Below are 24,052 nucleotides of genomic sequence, written 5' to 3' on the forward strand. Positions count from 1 at the left end.
TTTATTTTTTTATAAATATCAAAATAATTCCCAAATTGGTTCTTTTTTCTGCTTTCCTATTTCTTCCAATGACATTGTCATGTATTTGAAACCTTTGTTATCTTTCAGTCTTTTCTCTCTTCTTTCTTATATCCAGCATATTATCTAGTTTTGTTGAACTTATCTTTGTAATCTCTTGTATGGGGCACTTAGGTAGTGCAGCAGAGAGAGTGCCAACCCTGAGTCAGGAGGACCTGAGTTCAAATGTGGCCTCAGATACTTACTAGCGGTGTGACCCTGGGCAAGTCACTTAACTCTGCCTCAGTTTCTTCCTCCGTAAAATGAGCTAGAGAAGGAAATGGCAAACCACTCCAATATCTTTGGCAAAGGAAAAAAACAAAACACAAATGGGGTCTTGAAGAGTTTGATTGCTACTTAATAACAAAAGCCTGAATCTCTTGTCTGTTTCCTTTATTATCTTTGAATCTTTTCTCTCTTTCTTCTTTCTTGTATCCAGTATATTACCAAGTTTTGTTCATTGTTGCCTTTATGATCTCTTGTATCCGTCTCTTCTTTAGTCCACTTGCCAACACCTTTAGAAGAGGCTTTAATTAATGCCACGGATGATATTGTAGTCCCCTCAACTATTCTTTCTCACGGTACTGGAATGCCATTTTCCATTCCACCTTGAAATTCTACTTATGCTTCAACCTCTTCTAGGAAGCCTTCTTTGATTCCTCCACTTGGTAATGATCTTTATTCCTCTCTGACCACATGGCGCTTAATTTGGCTTTCTTTGTATTATACTTATTTGTGTTATATCTTTCCCTTAGATTAGGAGCACCATGAAGACACAATTTTTTAAAATCTTTATATCTCCCTTAATATCCAATGTAGTATAGTGTTGTGTACATGTATAATCAAATTTTCTATGCATTAAGTTCAAGTAAGTTTTTTTCTTCCTTAATCCTATTTTTTTCTACTTTTTCTCAAGTCAAACTTCATTTTTTGTGTAGTTGAGTTTGGAAAAAATAAATATTGTGGCTAAGATAGTTGAGCAAAAGAATATGATTACCATAGCATAATTTTTCTTTTGAGTTAAAAGAAAATCATTATCAGTAATTGCTTCTTGACCTTTTGGCTAAGATCAAGTATTGTGAGTATAGACATTTGTAGGCACTATTTAGCATTCTCTCTTTTTAATGTTCTGCCAGCTTTTCCACAGCCAGAACTCTTTTATAAGTATATGGTAGTGGGATAGGAAGCAAAACAATTTCCCTCTTGGATTGAATCATAGTAAACAGGTGCTTTTAATATCATTTGGGGTGGGGGGATGCTTCTCTAGGATAGTCTCAGGAGACCAGTTCCTATTTTTTCCCCAAGTCCCTCATCAAGTCTTCCTTAAATTTTAATGGTTATGAATTTCTAGAACATATGGCCATACTAAAATTTTAATACCCCAAATTCATTGTGGAACCTCATAGAAATTGTTTCTTGATTATCTGTGTTACAACTTTTTCCAGTAGTACAAATAATATAGAGTTGATTTTAGGAGTCAGCCACCTTGCACAAGGTTTTTGTTCAGAGGCTCTTAATCTTTTTTGTGTGTCATAGAGTCCTTTAGGAGTCTGTTGAAGCCTAAGGACCCTTCTCAGAATGTTTTGAAATGAATAAAACAAAATACATTAAAGCACAAAGGAAACTAATTATATTGAAATAAAGATGTACTTTCTTTTTCCTGTCCAAGTGGACATACACCTTAAATCTGTCTATGGAAAAGATAATGTGTGTATGTGTGTGTGTGTGTGTGTGTGTGTGTGTGTATGTGTATGTGTATGTATATGTATGTGTATGGAGAGAGAGAGAAGCACATCAGTAAACATCTGAAATTTTTTATCACCAAAAGTGAAGATCTTTGCCTGGGTTGAAGTCAAGAGACCTGACTAGTCCCAACTTTAGGTTTAAGTAGTACAGCAAATCCTTTTGTGCTTCAATTTCCCCAATCTGTAAAAGGAAGACATTAGACCAGGTGATCTCCTAGCCTCCTCCTAGTTCTAAAAATTTCTTTCTCAGGATAGCAAGGATATGAGTAAGATAACACACTAAAATTTAGATATCTGAAAGCTGTTAAATTCTTAATGGTTTCTTTTAACCAAATGTTAAATTATATAAAAATTGAAAACAAAGTGAGGGCCCCTAAGTTGGGGAAGAGCTGAATAGTCATGGTATTTGAATATAATTGAATATTAGTGTTTTTATTTTAAAAAATGACAGGATAAATGATTTCAAAGAATCATGGGGAGCCTCGAAGAGCAGACTGAAGAAAGCAGGACAATACAATGATTACATTACTGTTAATGAAAAATAATACTAGAACTACACTCAGAATTAATTGTAGTGAACAATATTGGCTCTAGAGTGCAGAAGGTGTAGCCATATTACTCATTTTCACTGAGAACTGGGCAACTATGGGTATAAAATGCAGCATATAAGTTACTTTGCCACCCAATTATCCTTAACTATTTTTCTTTATTACATAGGAGAAAATGACTAATATAGAGGCATCGATAATAAGTAGGGGGAGAAAAATCAAATGAGATAATGTGTGTAAAGTCCTGTATATTTCCAAAAGTGTTATAACTGTAAACAATCTTAAAATTGTGGGTAGTTAATACATACATGTTATGAATTAATTAAAATAACCTAATAAAAGTTAATGTGAAACTGTTTTTTTATGAGTAGTGTCAGTGAGTAAAATGCTTAGGAAAAAAATCTGTAGTGCATTTATTAGGAGATCTTTGAATTTTAATTAAAAATGAAAATAGTACCTTTTAAAGAATTATGCTGATTTAGGTCTAATGATTTGTTTGGTTGTTTCAGGATGCTTATTTAATGAAATAGTGCCATAGACTGAAAAACAAACATGAGGATGGCAGGTAAGATAATTATTTCATTGGTATTTACATTATTTTCGAAATCATATTGCTCATTAATGAATAAAAAGATTTGGGAGTTTTTGTTTTAATTCCTTGTCTCTAAGAAAGGATCAAAAATTTTAATTTGAGGGAATTTGCTAATAGCAGTATTATTCGTTTTCATGAAGATGGGCACATCTTATAGCTAGGTTTAACTTAATTCAAATGCCAAATAGAGGAGATTATATTTGATACTAAAGGAAAAGGGGAGTCACTGGTGTTTAAGTAGGGAGTAACATTGTTATTAGGTGGCTGTATAGAGGATGAATTAAGGTAGCAATAGGTTTTTTTCCCCCCCAATGAATAAGCATTTATTTTCTTTCTCTCTCCATCCCTCATATTGAAAAGAAAAAAAAACTTGTAATAAATATTTGTAGTTAAGCGAAACACATTCTCACATTGGTCATGGTGAAGAGAGACAAGGTAGGATATACAATATTATGTTTGAGGAATAGCTTAGCTGAGTACTTTGCAAGGGTGGAGAGTATGTGAAGGGGACAAATGTTCAAGAAGACTGGAAAGATAGGTAGAGGGCTTTAAGTGCCAGGCTGAAGTAATCATGTGTTATTCTAGAAACAATAAGGAGCCACAGAAGATTTTTTAAAGTAAGGGATGGGTCATGATTATTGTGTTTTTGGGTTATCAATCTGGCAGCTGTATGGAAGATGGGTTAAAGAGGGAAGAAACTGGAATCAGGTAGACAATTTAGGAGGAAGCTGTTGTAGTAGTCCAAATGAGAGTTGATAAGATTCTGTACTAGGATAGATAAAACCTTTGTGAATAATTGGAAAGAAGTAGGATGTGAACAGTGATAGAGAACTAGAATTGACAGAACTTGGTATTTGGATATAGAGATTCAGAGAAAGGAAAGAATCAAATGAGTGTAGAAAGATGATGATGCCATCAATAGAAATTGGGGCATTAGGAGAAGGGATGATTTTAGGGAAAAGAAGCACCCTTTTTTGGACATGTTGAGTGTGTGATGTTATCGGACATTTAAGTGGGGATGAAGGTAAGGAGAGATTAAAAATGGATATAGACTTGGTAGTCATCTACATAGAAATCATTGAACCCATGAGAGCAAGAAGATATTGACAAGGAAGAGTGTCAAGAGAGAAGGCGGTCCAGGACAGAGCCTTGGGGAATGTTCTCACTTAGAGAGCAAGAGAAAGTGATTTGGCAGTGGAGACGGAGTCACAGCCTTCAGACAAATGGGAAAACTAAGAGTAGTGTTATAGAAGCCTACATGGGAAAAGGTGCCTGGGGAGATGTGAGGAGAGAGGTTGGTGCAGAGAAATCAAGAAGGATGAGGATGGAATAAAGTTCATTGAATTTAGCAGTAATTTTGGAGAAAGCAATGAAAGATGGAATAGGGAACTGGATTGCAAAGGATTAAAGAGTGAATTCTACAAGTGGGGAAGAATAAATGTTAATCCTTTATAGGATTGTAGCAGATGAACAAATACAATGACATATGTGGAGGGTTCAGTAAAATACATATGTAAGGAATAAATAGGGCCAGTGACTAGATATTTTGCAGTAAAAACTTTTGTCTGTTAGACTAGGGAAGGCATTATTAAATATTTACACAAACTACTAAAATATAAAAATGGTTTTTGTTAAGGACTGTAAGTATAAAACAATACATTGTTCCGAAGATAGTTGGAGGGATGTGGGGTATCTTAGTGATCTGGTTTTCTATTTCCCTTTTCTGCTTGGAATTTTCTTTAGCTTTACATTGAAACCATGTTTCTTTTCTGTGGATTTTCTGTGCCCTGGAGGTAGCTGCTACTCTTAAATACCTGCCCAGCATAGAGATTAGGTAATTTTAATTACCTGTTATCTCATAGGCAAACAATAGATTGTATTCCTAGGAGATACTTCTCAGAATTATCAAAGATGTGTTAGAACAAACAAGTCATTAAATAATGTAATTTTAGAATAGGAAGAGACTTTAGAAATTATGTATCTCAATCCCTCATTTTACAAATGTGGAAATTAAGGTTTAGAGAGGTAGTGATTTGCTCTAAGTAACCTGGATTTATCTAGTGGTAGAGCTGGGGCTAGAACCCAGACTTTTCTTGACTCTAGTGCCTTTTCTTTTTTTTTTTCTGTTTTCTTTTTCTAAGCAATTGGGGTTAAGTGACTTGCCTAGGGTCACACAACTGGTAAGTGTCAAGTGTTTGGTCTGAGGCCGGATTTGAACGCAGGTCCTCCTGACTTCAGGGCTGGTGCTCTATCCATTGCTCCACCTAGCTGCCCCCCAGTGCCTTTTCTTTTACAATGCTGACCACTAAGGGACACATTAACAAAAAATTTGTGATTTTTAATGTAGCCATTTTTAGAAATGTTTTTTTTAAAACGACAAAAAACCTATCATTTTAAAAGAGATTAGTGCTCAAATATACTTCAGGAATCTCTGATTTTGTTGATATAGGTATTCCTTTCCCTGTCACAGCATGATTTAGTAGATGGCCTTGGAGATATACTGTGGCTGAACAATTTTTTTTTTTTGGACTGGACCTGTGATTTCATTGATAGGTAATTTCTTGTGAAGAAACTTGATGTACCAATGTACTTAGTCTTCAAGTTTTAGTCTTTGAGAGTTACCTGGGGCACTGAGAGATTAAATGATTTACCAAAGATCACACAGCCAGTATGTTTCAGAGGCAGGAGCTGAACCTTGTTGATTTAGAGTTTCAGCTCTCTTTCACTGTGCCATGCTGCCTATTGTAGAAATAATAAATTTAAATTTTATTTCAGATGTGTTTAGTCTTGAGAAGTTTCATGTATATAAGTATAAAACTAAATCCCTTGAATTGTAGGGATTGTTTCACTCTCTATATCCCAGTGCCTGGTACCTAGTAAGTGCTTGTTAATCAACAGATAAAGCAAATTTTAGGCAGTGGCACTTGGGCACTTCTGTAGGTGTTTATTAAATGCTTGTTGACTCACTAGAGGGAAGGTCAGCCTCTGTTAGCCCCAGGGAGTTTCCTCCCAGGCCTAGGAAGCTAGAGGCTCAATGTGTGAGAAGGTGGCTTAAAGCCTTTTTTCTACTACCTTTGCTCTTCTTCCATGCCCTGTTCTTCATTTTTCCATGTGACCAGTCCTCTGACTGCCCAACATCTCTACTAAAGGGAAGCAGTTTTGCTTCTTCCTCTCCCTCCAGCTCCACAAGCTTCCTGTCTGAAACCAAAGGCCCAAGTTGTTCCTGGTTTGGGCATGAGATCTGTTGGAGAAGCAAGGAGGGCATACCTCTTGGGTAGCTTTGGTTCACTGTTTCTGAGAGTTTTTAGAAGGGCCTTAGAGTAACTTCTTGTCCCACTTATTTACCATCTCTCCTTCCCACAGTTGACTGTAGAAATGGTATCCTTATTTAGCTCGTACAGCCCTTCTAATTTTTCCTAGACTAGTTCGTACCCTGTATATCCTTTTTTCTTTTTTTTAAGTTATATTGCTGATTGGGTTGTTGAAGCCGCTGGTGACATAGTGAGTGCATAGAGCACAGGGCCTGGAGTCAGAAAGACACGAGCCCAGCTCTGGCCTCTGGCTTTCTAGCTGTGTGCACCTTAGGATAATAGTAGTACTTACCTTGAAGGGCTGTTGGGCAGATAAAATGAGATAATATTTTTAAAGTGCCTAGCACTTAGTAGGAACTTAATAAATGCATATTCCTCTCCTTCCTTTCCCTGCTCATTAGATAATGGTGACCCTTGGTTTCTGCTTCCTTTGCCTAGTGTTAAGGGATAACCCTTTCTTAAAAGCAGTGTTCTGTCCTGTTTGGAGAAGCCTGGAGAAAATTGCTGTCACTCCACTCCTTGATGCCTGCTTCTAACTATGCCTTTCTTTACAGCTCTAGCTTGGAGGGGACTAAAAACAAAAGCAGCCTCCCAAACTGACAAAACACAATTGTAGTGGGTTTTGGAGCAGAGTTGGGGAACTAGAGGATAGTGGGACAAGGTTTAAGGTCATTTGTGGTAGCCAGTAAAAAGTTATCACTCCCCTGCCTGCCAAGGTTAGTACAACCAATATAACTTACTACCTTTCAAGTAACTTGTTCTGTACTTTATTACATTGTTTAACAGTATAAATTGTCATTCACACTGCCTCTCTGGTTGTGTGTGTTGTAATATTCTTCTGTGTTACCTTGTATATAGGAAAATGATTCTACTGGTTATCGCTCAAATGTTTTTTCCAGTAATAATAAAACATTTATTGTAGTGGTTATACACAGGTGTTCTCAGTGATTTTTAATGAGCATTTTTGCATCGGACACTTTAGTACGCTAGACAGGTTTAACATGGTTAAAAATTATTTGAGCCCATCATGCTACTTGCTAACTTTCATTCACTGATCATTGTATTGTGATTTGTGATTATTTATGCTACACTTAGGATTATTCCACACTCTTGTTTAAAAAAAATGAACATTTTATGAAATTACTTAACTGTTCCTTATTCTTTAGGTGCTGTGAAGTTGGTGGTTGCTGTAGCAGTATTTCTACTGACATTTTATGTTATATCTCAAGTATTTGAAATAAAGCTAGATTCAAATTTAGGAAATTTATTTGGTAAGTTTCTTCTGTTTCTTTTTAACTTTTATTCTTTATAACATGTAGTTTACAAGTTTTCCTTACTCTGAGTTGCTGTTTTATTTTATCTGTTCTAAGAAAAGTAAATTTGGTTATGTTATTTTGATCCTTTGTAATATTGAAATGCAAATAGTAGTGGCTTTTAAAATCACCAAATACAAAGTATAGATAATTCAGCCACTATTTATGGAACACATACTATGTGCAAGGTGATGTCATAGAAGGGAACAAAATTGGAATATATATCCTCAATGTTTCTGAGATGGGGGAACTTTTTTTTTTAATTTTGAAAAAGAAATTCAGTAATTTTTTTAAAGGAACAAAAATGGCATTTTCTCTACCCATCCACCTTGGGGGGTAAAGGAAGAAAAAGAAAACCCTTGTAATGTTTATGCATAGTCAGAAAAACAATTCCCCTAATTGGTTACAATATGTTTGCATTGTATATATAGGTGTATATATCTATGTATGTGTATAGACTGAGATAGAGATATACATATCCAGATATATATACTCATATATGCATGTGAGTGTGTATATTTCTGTATTTTGAGTACATTTCTTTTGTCAGGCAGTAAGTAAATGAGTGTGCATATAGATATATATATGTCATTCTATATTTTGAGTATATTACCTTTCTCAGGCTAGTAAGTGGTAGCATGCTTTATCAGTGGTCTTCTAGAATCATGGTTGGTCACTGGGTTGATCAGGGTCCTTAAGATCAAAGGTGTTTGTCATTACAGTGTTTTTGTTACTGTTAAATTGTTCTCCCAATTTTGTTCACTTCATTTTGCATCAGATCATACAAAACTGTCCCTTTCATCATCTCTTATGGTACAATTTATTACTTTTATTACTGTAATCTATTTAGCTTTTCCCCAGTTGATAGACTCTCCTTTAGTTTTCAGTTCTTTTTGTTTTATATTTAAAACAGCCATTTTAAAAATTACTGAATTTCAGGATGTAGTTAGCACAAAGTGTATTTCCCCAAATAACTAGTCATAAAGACTATAATTTAAATATTTACATGCATAAAAAATGGAAAGAATATATTAATTTGAGTACATAACTCGTTTAAGCTCTGGAAGTTAAATAAATCCAAGTTTGTTGCTGAATCACCAGAACATATTAGAACACATTTACCAAAGACCTATGGTATTTGAAGACAAAAGGTATTGGCCTTATTTGTAGATTCTCATAGTTGTAATGGGATAATCATTTAGCTGAGGTATTGTTTGAAACAGTTTTATGCTGTCAGTGAAAATATGAAGCTGGATAAAACGTAAGGCTTTGACCTTATATGCTTGGAGTGAAAGTAGCACTGTTGATAGATTCAGGAGAGACTCAGTATGTTGGGAGACTGTCTATCTAGTCTAGTCTTCCTACCCAACTTGAAAATCCCTTTTATAATATCTGATAGATGTAGTAATTAGTTCCTATTGGAAGCCTTTCAGTGATGGGAAGCTGACTTAAAAGACAAATCCATTCTTTTTTTTTTTTAAGTTAAACATCCCTAATTGGTAGTTTTTATAATTATGAGTTGAAATCTGCCTACTTGTATATTTTGCCTATTAGTCTTTTTTCTGCCTTTGGAGCCACACAAAATAAACTTGATCCTTGTTTCACATGACAGGATAATGATTATATATCCCCTAATGCTGTTCTTCTGCAAGCTAAATATCCCAATTTCCTTTAACACTTTTATGTATGACTTGGTTTCCAGACTTTTCACTGTCCTGCTTGATACTCTGGATCATGTTTAGCTGAGAAAAATAGCTAGTAAATTAGATCTCAGAATCAGGATTCAAATAGGTGCTATCAGATGTTTGACAACAGGCCATACCTAGCAAGATGAAATATAGTAGGGATAAGTGTAAAGTCCTACACTTAAGCTTTTAAAAAAAATACTGCCTGGCTGTAGGACAGGGTTTTAGTTTACTGCAAGTTCAATGTTAGTCAATGTCAATAAAAATACAGAATCTAGAACAAGGAAAGTTATAGTCCCATTGTATTTTGTGCTGCTAATCAGATCACCCCTGTAGCATTCTGTTCAGTACATGTTAGAAGGAGCATTGCCAACACTAAGCAAATCTTTAATTCCTAGCTCCTTGATTCCCAGTCTGACTCCTCATAGAAACTGTTTCAACTTTGTCTTCCCTCTTTAAGCAATCCATATCCTGCCCTCCTATATCTCAGCCAAGACAATGCCTCTTTACCAAGAAAACTGAGACCAGAGCTCAAGCTTTCTTCATTCTGTTTATCTGGAAATATCTTGATACAATTTCTGACTTTACTTCTTTCTCTCACTAAGAGGTGACCTTTCTCCTTGCCATGGCCAACATTTCTACATGTGTGCTCTTATCTTCTCCACTTCTCTCTTCTCTAGTGGATTATGTTCATACTCACCTATTCCTATTCTCCTATACTGCCCAATCTTCAGCTTCTCCCAATCATTTTATTATTTTCCTTCTGCCTTCAGACATGCCCAAGCCTCCCCCATCCTTAAAAACACAGAAAAAAGCTCTTCGCTGGACCCTATCACCCTCTCAAGTTACCACTTCTATCCCTTCCCTTTTACTTAGCCAGACTCCTTTAAAAAACTATCTATACATGCTTCCTCCACTTCCTGTCTTCTTATTCCTCATGCTTTGCAGTCTGAGAAGCCAGAATCTGGCAGGTGAAAGATGAAATGACTGAGAAAAACAAAGGTTCGATCTTCCAAACATATTGATTTATGAAGCAGTACATGTCAGTTGCCCAACATGTCAGGACCAGGACCCTTTCTTAGCTGAGGTTGGACCTTGAATACAGGGTCAGACAGACTTTTATACATTAAAAACAATCAAATAAAGCAAATTAGTTAAAAGAAACAATACAGCATTAGGTAATCTGATTTCTAATTGGAGGAAAGATTAGGGACTTTCCACTTTGGGACGGGGAGAGTAAATAGGTACAGTTCCTTGAATTCAGAAAAAGAGGTATCTGACTCCCTTCAAGTGGCTGTAAATAATCAAAGGAACATACAAACAATAATTGATCAGTATGGGGCCAGTTTTCAAATAAGACATGGGTTGCTTGAGATGTACAATTGTGAGAAAACTTTTTGTGTCAGTCTTTGTGTCTGATCAGCATAACCTAGGTCCTTAGATAAGGATCTCTAAGCAGCAGATAGAGTTGTTCCAGCTTCCCAGCCATGCAGGGTTAGGTTCAAACAATGCAGTAAGGTTTTCTCTCAATTCCCACAATTGAATAAAGTTTTCTCACAAAACAAAGTTGGACTAGACCCAAACTGAATAGAAAGAGAAAACTTCAGAATTGAGTCATAAGATGGAGTTAATGTGGTTCACCCCGTTCCCACAATAAACTACTTTCTGTCCTAATTCCCTAACTTCTGACCTCATGGTTCAATTAAATCTTTCTCTGAAGTTAGTAATGTCCTTTTAATTGCCAAGGCTGATGGTCTTTTCTAAGTTTTAATACTTTTCTCATCCTATCTGCTGCCTCTGGCACTGTAGAGCATTTCTCCTTTTATGTAGTTTTTCCTCTTCTGGCTTTTCATGACACTACTCTCTCCTGGTTTGGTTTCTATCTGTCTGACTGCTCTTTTGCTGGCTCATCATCCACATTACATAACTCTGTATACCTTTCCCGAGGTTCTGTCCTAGGCCCTCTTCTCCCTCTATATTCTTCATCTTGGTAACCTAATCAGGTGACTCACAGACAGAGAGACAACACAGGCACAAGGACATATAGGCAGACACTAACAAGTGGTCAGAAAAACAAATACCCAGGCAGATAGACACATGTGGACAGACGGACACAGACATAAATGCACATGGTTGTGTCTGTCTGTGTATCTGCCTGTGGTCTAGATAATTATATTTATTAAAATTTATAAATATGTATAGGAGCTGTTGCAATATACATATATTTACATATCTATAGCTTATCTATCCATATATATGTATACATATGTGTATATATTTTATATATGTGCATATGTATATATTTGTGTAGATTATATATGTGCATGTGTGTATGTATGTTGTATGTATGTCTATTCATCTATATATGTCTGTCACCAGCCTCAGTCTTTCCACCCTGCATCATTTATTGAACATCTCAAACTAGAATTCCCCAGAAGACATTGCAGACTCCAAAATAGAACTCATTATCTTTTACTATAAACCCTTTCCTTTTTGAAATTTCTTGATTCTGATCTCCCAGGTTTATAACCTCAGCATTATTCTCAACTGCCTCACCCTCCCTCATCCTGTATATCCATTCAGTTACAAAATTTTGTATCTCGTGTCCTGCTCATTTTCTACACATACACACACACACACACACCTGCTACCATCTTGGTTCAGACCCCTCCTACCTTTCACCTACATTATTGCAACAATCTCTTAATTGTTCTACCTTACTCAAGTTTCTCACTGTTCCAGCCCATGCTACATATTTCTGCTGAAGTAATTTTCTTTAAGTGCAGATCTGACCATGTGTCTCCCCTTTTCAGTCAACTGTAATGGCTAACTCTCATTTCCTCAGGGATAAAAGATAAACTCCTCTATTTAGCTGTTAAAGTCCTATGCTGTCTGAGCCCACCTTATCTTTCCAGCTTTATTGGACATTATTCCTCCTCCAACACTCTGGAATCCAGCACAACTAGCCTTTTCTTTTTTCACGCACACAAGTCTCCATCTCCTGTCTCCGTGTCTTTGTGCTGCCCACCCTACATTACTGGATGAATTCTCTTCTTCCATCCTTCTTCAGAGACCTCTCTTTTAAAACATAGCTCAGGGGGCAGCTAGGTAGTGCAGTGGATAAAGTACTGGCCTTGAAATCAGGAGGACCTGAGTTCAAACGTGGCCTCAGACCAAACACTTGAGATTTACTAGCTGTGTGACCCTGGGCAAGTCACTTAACCCCACATGCCTAAAAAAGAAGAAGAAGAAGAAAAAAAAACATAGCTCAGGTACCATCTTCTACGCGGACCCTTTTCTAATCTCCCAGCTACTAGTTTCCTTAGTCCAAACTATGTTGTATATGTTTGCTTTTATAATGTTATATTAATGCTGTATGTATTTTTATATGTAATTATTGTTTGCTTCATTTTACCAGGTAAGTTCCATGTGAGTAGAGATCATTTCATTTGTGTGTCTGAGTGTGTGTATGTTTGTATTTGTGTTCCTAGCACAGTATTGGCACTTAATAAGTATGTGGTTGATTGTTTGAACAGGAAGGTAAAGGCATTCTCAACCATGGTGTAGAAGCAAAAGTCAGAGAAATTCTGGTTTATTTTAGAGAGGATCCAGAACATATTTTATCTTCAGGCACTTTTAGGGTACACATGTAGAAGAAGCAGTCGACTTATTTAGAGGGTAAAAGTAGGCCCGGTGGATAGAAGTTAGATGGAGACATATTTTCGACTAAGCATGAAGAAAAATTAACTAAAAAATAGAGGCCAAAAATGGAATAGGCTGTACCTTCTTAGGTGTAGTAAATTGCCCATCAGTGAAATTGGCCAATTAGAAAAGCTAAATTGTATCAAGTGTAGAGGGAATTACTGTATGGCATATAATTTTAGATTAGATTGCTTCTTTTAATCTAAGATCCTGTGTTTAGTAACTTAGAAATCTCTAGTTTGTTTGAATTTTTGAAAAAAATTTTCAAATGCTGGCAATAATTTTGAAGTGATGTTTTATTGCTAGCAATGATGGCTATTGAATATGTGGCAATCACAGTTTAATATATGGAACGTCTGCCTGATTAGGACTTAAATTTATGATAATAATTAAAGATGATAATTGTATTTGCTGTCTGTATTAAAACATACCGCTTTGTGAACTATGGGTATTTTGCATATGTTAACTATTCTTGCTGATTTCTCTTTCAACATGCTTTATTTTCACTGTGGTATGGAGGGTATATGTGTGTGTGTGTGTGTGTGTGTGTGTGTGTGTATGTGTGTGTGTGTAGACATATATATATGTGTATATATATATGCATATATATATATACATATATATATATATATAATAGATACATTTCACATTTAATTTCTTTGCCTGAAGTTAACTTTGACTTTTTTATGTGTGTTTTTTATTTTAGCAAGGTCAGCACTACAGATAGCTTGTAAGTATTATATATCTCAAAAGAAGTTTCTTTTGTAATATGGTTCAATAATGTGTAGTTTTTTAGGAGGCATATCTTCCACTGATGTTAGTTTGCGTATTGTGAAATTTAACATACAGAATTGACTTAGAAGTGAAATAATTTCAAATGAGAAATAAGTTATTTTTCAGTTTTTACTGTTCTTTACAGCAGGGGTTCTTAACCTGGCATTTGTGAACTTTTGGGGGGAAAATCTTGACAACCATATTTCAGTATAATTAGCTTCCTTTGTAGTCCTATGTATTTCATTTTATATCATATCATTTTAATATTTTTAAAATATTATTTTGAGAAGGTATCAGTAGGCTTCTCCAGACTATCTAGTGAGTCCATGACACTCACAAAAAGGCTAATATCCTTTCACTTTACTTCATTCATTAATAGTAGAAACTATAGACCTCACCATCATATTTGTTGGTTTAAGACCTTTTTAAAATCCATAGTAAAAAAAAAACTAAGATTAATAGAAGTTAGAGGCATGATAGTTGACAGAATGGAGAAGAGATATTTACTCTAAAGGAGTTAGTATATAGATAAATATACCCAAGTACATTAAAAAATATTTCTAAATGCTTAAGTTGTATATTTGTTTCAGTGTCTATATAGACTGGCCTTTTAGCATAGGGTTTGACTAAAGTTAAAATGAAATTTAAGACTCAAAAATGCCTGTCTCTAAATGGGGGAAAAAATTGAAAACATTTAATTCATGAGCTCAGATCTATCTTTCTTAGTCAGGTTTACTTATTTTACCTCAGTTACTAGTATGCCACCTAGGACCTGTTGATTAAACATTTAGAAAGCTTTTTTGAGTTCTGAGAAAACAAATTTTCCAATATAAATGTAAGGTTCACTGATATAATACACACATACACAGAGTTATAGCTGAACATATAGCTAGTATATTTATTAAATATTGTATACTCAATTTTAGATAGTCTAGAGGTAATCCGATCTAACATGCTCATTTTGCAAGTAAAGGCATGAAGGGGTTAAATTACTTAACTCAGAGACTCAGAGTTGTTACACCTAGTTAGTGACCTAGACTAGGGATTAGAACTAAAATCTGATTCCCACTTATTTCTAATATGCCATTTCATTTTTTTGTATGTCATTCAAAGGATGTAGTTAACACTTGATTGGTCACTTAGTGCGTTGCTTACTTTGCAGTGAGAAAAAAGAATCATTGATTATAGTCGTGTATGTACTATTACTATTTTATTTTGAAATCGTATCTATTTTCTCTAAAGATACAAAACCTCCCAGATATAAATGTGGGATTTCAAAAGCTTGTCCAGAAAAGCATTTTGCCTTCAAAATGGCAAGTGGAGCAGCTAATGTCGTTGGCCCCAAAATTTGTGTAGAAGACAATATGTAAGTATTGGTATAAACTTGGAACTATAATTTTATGAATTTAACATTTTGATATCATGAATTTATCTTTCTAATATAACCTCTAAAGCTGAGTTGGAATAAGTCTTTTAGAAAGAGTCTTGTTAACTTTGCTGAAGGTAATTTTCGTATTTTAATTGCTAATAATTCATGTACATAGAGCTTTCCAGGTAGTGTTTTCACAGTCATTACTTAATTTTTAAAGGCATATTATCTATTTTTCTGAAACTTTTAAGAGAATTTTTTTTAAGAATCGGAGAATGATGTTACTGTTTGTTTAGAAAACTTAATATTATCTTCCTTGGTGGCTTTGCACAAGTAGTCTTCCAACTCTGAAATGCACTTCCTCTTCACCTCCTTCTCAAAAATCCCTTAGTTTTCTTCAAAAAGCTCAGGCACATATCCTTAACCACAACAGCAATAACAACAGCTAGCCTCATATCAAACCTGGGAAGCAATGCTATTATTATATTTTGTAGTTGAGGAGACTGGGGTTCCTAGAAATCTAATCGTCAGATAAATTGATATTTATATATTTACGAAGTTTGTATATTATAGAGGCAAGGAACCATGGGTTTTTGGGAAATCCTTTAGAGCTTTCTGTTCCTATTTCTGACAAAGCTAACCTTTGTACCATATGTAATTTAATTTTGCTATAGAGCTTTGAGATTTCAAAGGTCAACTTTTAGTTCAGTTTTAATGATGTATATTAAGCCTTTTCAAAAATTTTTATTTCATGTGCAGAATCAAATATTTTCTTGATTAGTAGCTAGTAGTCCAGTAATTTTTTAAAAAGTACTAACTTGTCTTATATTGGAGTACATCTCTAAGTAATGTTGAAGGTTAAAGTAGTCAACAGAAAAACTTGCTTCTAGTTATTGTAATTAAAGTGATTTCAAAAGAAAGGCATCAGGAACTAAAGATGAGCAATTTTTAGTCATTTTGTTGGATACTCTTATTTATGGAATTGAGCTAAATTGATACTTTTGATTTTTGATATTTTTGTTAAATTTTTCCAAATAGTATGTTTCTTTCCTGAGGTTGGTATTATATAATTAATGATTCTGTATGCTATAGAATTGCATTGTAAAACATAGCCCCATTTGTAAACTTTTACTAGCTGCCATTTTGTTTCAAGGGAGTACATTTACCAACAAACCAAATTTCAGAAGTACCTTGAATATTTCTTGCATAGCATACTAGATTTCCTTCAAAATTCTTTTTTTAGAATTGATGTTGGAATACAGATATGAAAAAATAACCAGATAGTAAACTTCTAGGCTCATCGATTTGGAATGGAAATCATGGAGGTTTTATTTAATTCAACACTATAATTTTACAGATGAGAGATCCAGAATGTGGAGGGAGGCTGAATGAGTTGCCCAAGGTCAGATAGTGACAGGCAGAACTGGAATGTACCTTCACTTGCTTAATTTTCAAATACAGCCCTGCTTCCACTGCACCATCTATCTCTTAAAGCCTACCTAAGACTGGCTTTCTTTAGTTGGAAACCCCAGGCATCAAGGCACTTTGTGATGTCTTTTGTTGCTAGGACACTTGGAAAGGCATGTAAAAATCTGTTAACAAGAATACTTAAATTTATTGCAAAAAAACCAAACCAAAACAAAAAACACATCCCAGTAATGTATGCATTACTTTGACTGAGACTGTGGTGAATAAAAATGAAACAAAATGTCACAACCAGGTAACAGTGTAGCATTTTTGTGGTTGCAGTAAATTTAAGCATTTTTAAACTTGCTAGCTTTAGGACTTAATATTTAGTATTGGAATACTAAATACAGGTTCTGCTATTGTAAAGTTCTGTAAACTTAAATGAGTCACTTGCCCTGTTGGAGTCATTTTCCTCTTTGATAAATTGAAGGCATTGGTTCAGTAGAGCTTTAAATTATGATTTCTATAGGTCTTCCACTAGTAATTTGAGGTCCTTGTCACTGACCTTTGAATATCTTGCATATGCAAGAATGTGACTTTTTTTATTGAATGAAGTTAAATATAATAAAATTTATTCTTTTGCTGAGCTATATAAAAAAAGTCTTTTTTTTTTTTTTGCTCCACCAGGGATGGAGAACCTGCAGCTTCAAGGCCACATGTGGACCTCAGGGTCCTCATGAGTGGCCCTTCTACTGAATCCAAACTTCACTGAACAAATCCCCTTAATAAAAGGATTTGTTCTGTAAAACTTGGGCTGAGTCAAAGGGCTACACCCAAGGACCTAGAAGGCCACATGTGGCCCAGGTTCCCCACCCCTGAGCTAGAGCTATGATTTTCTTTCTATAGCGAACTGAACTGTGGTAAGCAAATTCCTGCCATCAGTGCAGATTCCTAATTTTTCTGTAATTTAATTATTTTGTAATTAATAGTCTTAGTTGCCTGGAGCACTGAAAAGTTAAGTGATTTGCCTAAGGTTACACAGCTAAGGGAAACTAGACTTTTTATTCACTGTGCCATACAGCCTTAAATACTTAAGTTATATGTTAGGATGCTGTATTTAATTTCATGATACTGTTTTCTCAGTTACAGGCTTAACTTGGACATAAATCTAGTGTAAAAAAAATAAATTTTTAGATGGAGACTTATTGGCTTTAATCAGTATGCTATGCATTTATTTAGAACATTTTCTTCTTTTATATAGCCTTTCGTTTAGTTTGACTGTTAGAAAATGGGGAGAAAGGATTCTTTTGTTTGAATGCCTGGCTCTCACTTGATCACATTTACCTATCTACAACATCATTTCTAAGATAACTTGGGAAGTTTTTGATTGTTAATGTTAAGGAAAAGGAATCAGGTAGTCATTAACCTACAAGCCTATGTGCTTACTCTAGAAAAGACCATTTAAAAGGGAAAATGTTGTGTGGGCAGTTACGATTTAGTAAAGGAAATTCTGAGCCAGAGAATATAGATTCTAGTCCTGGCCTTTCAGTCGGATGCAGTGTGGTACTGTGTAAGAAATTCAGTATTTGGAGTCAGAGGATCTAGTTTTAAATCCCAGCTCTGCTGCTTACTTTCCCAGTGACCCTGGGCAAGTCACTTAACCTTTGAGCTCAGTATCTGTAAGATAAGGAGGTTGGACTAGGTTACCTCTTAAGTTCTCCTTAGTTGCTGTAGATCTAGGATCCTGTGACTTTGGAGATAGTTTATTCATCTGTAAAACTGGAATGAGGCCTGACCTTTATCTCCTCACTCCAGCATTCCCTAAAGGCATTATAGAACCTTAGTGCTAGAATGGAATGTTGGAGGTCAGCTAATTCCAGTGAGGAAAATGAGGTGCATAGGAGTGAAATGATTTGCCCAAGGTCACACTGCTAGAATGTAGGCTGACCAGTTCTTCTTTTTGAAAGCTCTTCTAAAGAATAGGTGTGACTTCTTTCTTAAGCAAAGAATTATCTTAACCTGAGTTTTATATATTATTTAAAACACAATAAATAATTCTTTGAAGTTAGATTAGGGATTCTTAACATTTTTTGTGTCATGGGCCCTTTTGGCAGTCTGGTTAAACCTATGGACCCCTTCTCAAAAAAATATTTTTAAATGCATAAAGTTGAAAGACATAGGCTCTAAAAAAAAAAGTGCAATTGGTTTAAATGTCATGTGATAATATTTATTAAAAAAAAAGTTATGTGATAATATTTATAAAGCCTGTAGCACAGTGTCTGGTACATAGGAGGAGCCTTATTTTCTCTTCCCTCTCCCTCACATAAAACAAACTCAGATCTCAGGTTAAGAACTCTTGTTCTAGATAGAGGTCATGTTAGAAACCATTAATTATATGACAGGAAAAAAAACCTACCAATTATTTGTATCTGCTAACACTAAAAGGAAAAATTATTTATTTTTATTTTTTGGTACATATAGCCAATTTAGATTTGTACAGATTTAATCTATGAATAATTGTAAACTGTCTATGAAAAAATAAACATCTTTGCTAGATCATAGTGAGAATTGTAGTAGTTTTTAAGGAAAATCCAAGTTTAAAAGAGCTATGAAAGAATTTAAATAAAAATAGATGAAATTTTAAAGTAGGACAAACAAATGCGGAGTAGCATTTTAACTTTTATGGTAATTGTCATTAAACTCTGGTTTTGAAAGAATCATAATTTATGAAGCCTGATAAATTATAATTCTGCCTTTGGGTTGACTGACTTTTATGCAGTCGAAAATCTGTACCCTCTTTACAATTTTAATTTACTACAGGCCTGATTTTTAATTTTGGCAAAATATACATGTTTAAATTAGCATATAGAAATGCTGCCATCTTGTGGAAATCTTTCATCCTACTTGATCACTTATTTTTTCATTATCACAGTATTAGATTTCTTTCAAGTAATGAATGAGACAGCCCTTGTAGTTGCAGCAAATTACATTAAGGGTTGCATATTCCTAGTTTATTCCTTTTTGGATAAAAGTGTGCATCATCTGTTTATTAGTAAAAAATTACATTGGCATTTAGTTAGTTTACCTAGATCTCTTTGAAAGGCTGTGTGCTATCACCTAATAAGTTAATCAAACCTTTTGTAGTTCAGTTTATTAAGAATTTCTACGTATATCACAATGCTGATTTCAAAGGAACAAAGTAAACAAACTTTAAGATTTGATTCTTCAGTGTGGTTGCTCTAAATATGGCAGATTTGGTTTCAGCATGTTAATCTTCCTGCTTTACTGCTCAGCTGTTTGTAATCTGACTTCTGGCCCCACCTTTCTACTAAAACTGTTCTCTTCAAGGTTACTGATTATCTCAATTGCTAAATCTGATGGCCTTTTATCATTTTATCTCTTTGACATCTTCATAGCTTTTGATACTTTCCACCTCTTCTTCCTCAGTATTCTTCCTTAAATCCTTTGGATTTAATAACATTTTCTCATACTTGTTTTGCTTCTACCATTGTTTCTTAGCCTTCTTTGCTAGATCATTATTCATGTGTCCCCCTACCTTCCCTCTCCAAGTCTGTCCTGAGCCTTCCCCTCTCTCTATATATATAGATATCTGTTCTCATGGTGGTCTTGTCAACACTCGTGGATTAAATTATTTTTATGCAGATGACTCTTAAATTTTTATCTAGCCTAAATCAGTCTTCTGGGCTCCAACTTTTGCAGATCTCCATCTGGCTGTCCTATAAGCATCTCAAAAATCAACATGTTAAGATAGAATTCATCTTTGTCATCCCTTGTCTACCTCCTCCTGCTTCAAACATCCCTGTTTCTTTTGAGGGCGCTACTTTCTTTCTAGTTACCCAAGTAGCACTATAGATAGGCCTTTCTTAGATTGTAGCCAAACATTTGATAAATTCTCTCATGCTATTCTTGGGGATTTCAAACTATAGACAAATGGCTAGACTGAAAGAGCAGTCATTAGTGTTTGTTCAGTTTTTATTTTCAGTGACTTCCCTAAAGTGTCTAGGAGAATTTAAAAGTTTTTATTAATGGCTTAATGGTATGGCTGGAGTGTTTGTCAAAGTGTGTGGGTGACAAAGGCTAGAAAAGGTATCTAACAGTAGATGATGATTTGGTATGATCTTAAGTCAGGATTTGGTATGATCTTAAGATGAAATTTAATAGGGATAAATGTAGTTTCTCAGGCTTGAGTTCAAAAAGCAATACAGGAGACATGGCTGGATCTTCTGAAAAATATCTAGGGGTTTTAGTGGATTGCAAGGTCAATATTATGAGCTGTGTGTGACAGTTAAAGCAGGGTAATGCAGTCTTAGACTGTACTGAAAGAATAGTACCCTGGACTAGATATGATAGTCCTCTGTACTTTGTTCAGTTCTTGGCACACCACATTTTAGGAATAACCAGGATGATGAAGAGCCTTGAGGCCATGTCATATGAGGATTGTTTGGCCTGGAGAAGAGAAGGGGAAGGAGAAAAGGAAGATCAAGGTAGCTGTCTTGAAATATTTTAAGGGGATACTCAATGGAAAAAGTAGATAGACTTGTTCTGTTTGGGCCCAAAGGGCAGAACTAGTTGGTATGGATGGAACTTGAAGAAAGGTAAATTTAGACTTGCTGAAAGGGGAAAAAAAACCCAACAAAATCCAAACACTTCCAAACAATTAGAACTTTCCAAAAGTGGAGATTTGTGTGTGTGTGAGAGAGATAGAGATAGAGTATTCAGGAGATTCTTGTTTAGCTGTGGTTGTATTTGGTCTCTGAAGTCTCTTCCTACTGAGGTTCTGTAATGCAAGTTAAATTTCAGAATGTAATTTTGGTGCAAATTGTTGTTTCTATCTGAGCATGTAAGAGGAAGCATGCCATAGAGCAGTGGTTCCCGGTTAGTGATTTGTGAATTCCATGACAATGGCCCGAGGGGTTCACACTGAATATTCTTTAATGGCACCTTAGGCAGTAGTAACTGCTTATGAAAATTGTAAGTTGTATATTAAATTACTCTGGTGGTTCACATCATTTTTTGTTGTCCGAAGGAGCTCTCAGAATAAAAAACATGGGGAACCTCTGGGAGTTGACCTGTGAGCTGTTCTTGGCCCCACTAAGACCTAGGTTCAAATAGTGCCTCTGATACAAATTAGCTGTGGGCAAGTCATTTAACCTTTCATTATTCTTAAGTGACTCTTCCTTTGTTAATGTAAGTTAAACTTCCATGTCAGTAAATTTAGATCTATCAGTGGCTTTTCTAAATGAATCTATGATCTCTTTAGTACTCCTTCTGTAGGTACAGATTTAATCCCTTTATGCCTTGTCATCCTGGGGAATGTTTTGTCTAAGTCTTTGTGTTAGCCCTCCAAAGAAGATCTACCTGACATGTTGGATGGAGACTTGTCTTTTTAATTATTTGCTGTGGCTACCATTTTAGTACTTGGGCTCTTATCCCTCACTTAACATCATGAGCAGGACAAATTTTTCTTATGGTCATTCATGTCTTTAATGATATCTTTTATACTGATCTTCTTTTGCAAATCTTTATTAACAAATGGTAGCTTAATTATCTCCCTTTTTTTTTCTTTGAGTATGATTGTGGTTCTTCTGAGATGCTAGTGTTACATAATTCTCAGCCATATAGCATTTTCAAGATAATACCAGTGTTAGAAATATGATTTTTTCAGTTGCAAGCAGCTTGGAGGTTACTGAAAATAATTTCATTGCTTCCCAGGTTCAGTGTAGCCTATTTCTCTTTTCAGTTTTTGACCTAGATCGATCTTATATATTAAGTTGTTATGGGAAATGAAAACTAAATTAGGTCACTTGTTTGTTTGAAGGCAGGTGCAGAATTGTTTTATCATACTTTCAATGCATATATACTGTAAGGGATTCCTTAGGAAATATTTTATAGTCTGACAACTCATCAAGAAACATCTTGATCTTTTTTTATACCTTTTATAGCCTCAGTCTTTTAGTATATTGTTTATAGTTAAGTCATATTGAAATAAATTTTTAAATAATCATTGCATATATACAAAAGCATCTTTTTGATTTAGTTTTTCCTATGTTAAATTTATACTGTTGAATATATTACATACTTTATGCTATTTATTCTGTTTTTTCATTACTTCATTTTTAGACCCTGTATTTACTATGTGAAATAATTGCTTCTGAAATTTGTCTTTTTTTCTTCTTCTTCAGTTTAATGAGTGGTGTAAAGAATAATGTTGGAAGAGGAATCAATGTTGCATTGGTAAATGGTATGTGTGATTTAGCTTTAATCCTGTATTCAGGGAATATAGGAATCTTGGAGGCTTGAAAAGACTAGAAAGTATTGTTCTTTTAATAGAGGTGAAAAACAATATACATTCTAGCATTGGAATTGTTTCTGTTCTCAGGAATAACCTTTCCTACATTGTATTTAGGCACATCACCTTCTCATTAAGATACTTTTTGAATATCATTAAGAAGCAGACAATCAACCTCTACCCCTACCTGATCCCTAATGTATAGTTAATGAAAACATGTTGTAAATTTGGGAGCTTAGAGTATCTGAGTGTGCTGAAGCGAAGAGGGATAATGTAAGAACAAAGGGTAGTTGTGTGCTTGGAATTAAAGAGAGCAAGGATTTCAATATTTTTCTAGTATTGACCAGGGAGAAAATTGTCTTGACTAGCTCATGCAAGTAGCTGGCCTATTTAGATGGTGTACCCCTTTAGTGGAAAAGAGCATATCGGTTTATTGGAGCTTGGTGGTTTTCTATATACTACACGACATTCTGGTTTTATTTTCCATACTAACCAATCCATAAAATAAATATTCACCAAGCTCACTGCAAATTATTAAATTGACATTTTGGTTTATGAGTTGATCTGTTTTGAACTTGGTTAGCAGTTATTAAATTATTCACCCTGGTGAATTGATAAAATAGTTTTTGACCCTGAAAAGTGAGAACCAACGTATAGCACCAATCACATGAGTCCAGTAATAATGCTTTACCAGTTTTATCCATTTTATAGTAATAAATGTTATAACTCTAAGAATACTAGGATGTGGAAGTTAAAGCTGCTATGACATCTTAGGTAAATAAATTGCTTACATATACCCTTTTGTAAACCATAAAACAAAATAAGTTTTTACCCTGAAATTCTTGGATGAACTCTTTTTCTCTATGTGACCATTTAGTTGTAATCAAGGCAATAAAAATATTACATAAGAGTAGAAATAAAGGTGTAAATGCTTCCCTTATTTTTTATTTCACCTAAAACAGCATAGGCTTAGTGAATGAAGGAAAGTGAGAAATCTTGGCTGTGTTTGAGGACTAATTAGGTGAGATGAAAGAAAAGGTACAGAAACCTAGTGCTAGAAAAGAAGGATGTAGAACTCTGCTAGCATTAAAAAAAAATCTTTGCAGCAAGTTTCTCTAAAGGTCTAAAAGGAACAAACACTAAATATTTATTAAAACATTTATTAAACACTTGCTTTGTGCTAGGCACTTTGCTAAGTGTTAGGGATACAGATACAAGCAAAAATAAAGACTATCCCTG

The 24,052-nt window shown here is 34.8% G+C and overlaps 1 protein-coding gene across 2 annotated transcripts in view; it reads left to right on the top strand.

Annotated features, from left to right (window-relative positions):
- FAM3C (FAM3 metabolism regulating signaling molecule C) overlaps positions 1-24,052 on the top strand; it is a 59,063-nt gene that overhangs the window by 15,394 nt on the left and 19,617 nt on the right. For both annotated transcript variants that reach the window (XM_020966354.2, XM_020966355.2), the window contains exons 2-6: positions 2,860-2,915; positions 7,420-7,524; positions 13,660-13,683; positions 14,970-15,093; positions 22,707-22,765. In XM_020966354.2, coding sequence (XP_020822013.1) covers positions 2,903-2,915; positions 7,420-7,524; positions 13,660-13,683; positions 14,970-15,093; positions 22,707-22,765 — 325 coding nt within the window. In that variant the 5' untranslated portion in view covers positions 2,860-2,902. The remainder of the gene's footprint in view (positions 1-2,859; positions 2,916-7,419; positions 7,525-13,659; positions 13,684-14,969; positions 15,094-22,706; positions 22,766-24,052) is intronic.

The sequence above is a fragment of the Phascolarctos cinereus genome, unplaced genomic scaffold (assembly GCF_003287225.1).
Source record: "Phascolarctos cinereus isolate Bilbo 61053 unplaced genomic scaffold, phaCin_HiC Scaffold_1;HRSCAF=81, whole genome shotgun sequence".
In the NCBI taxonomy this organism is placed as follows: Eukaryota; Metazoa; Chordata; class Mammalia; order Diprotodontia; family Phascolarctidae; genus Phascolarctos; species Phascolarctos cinereus.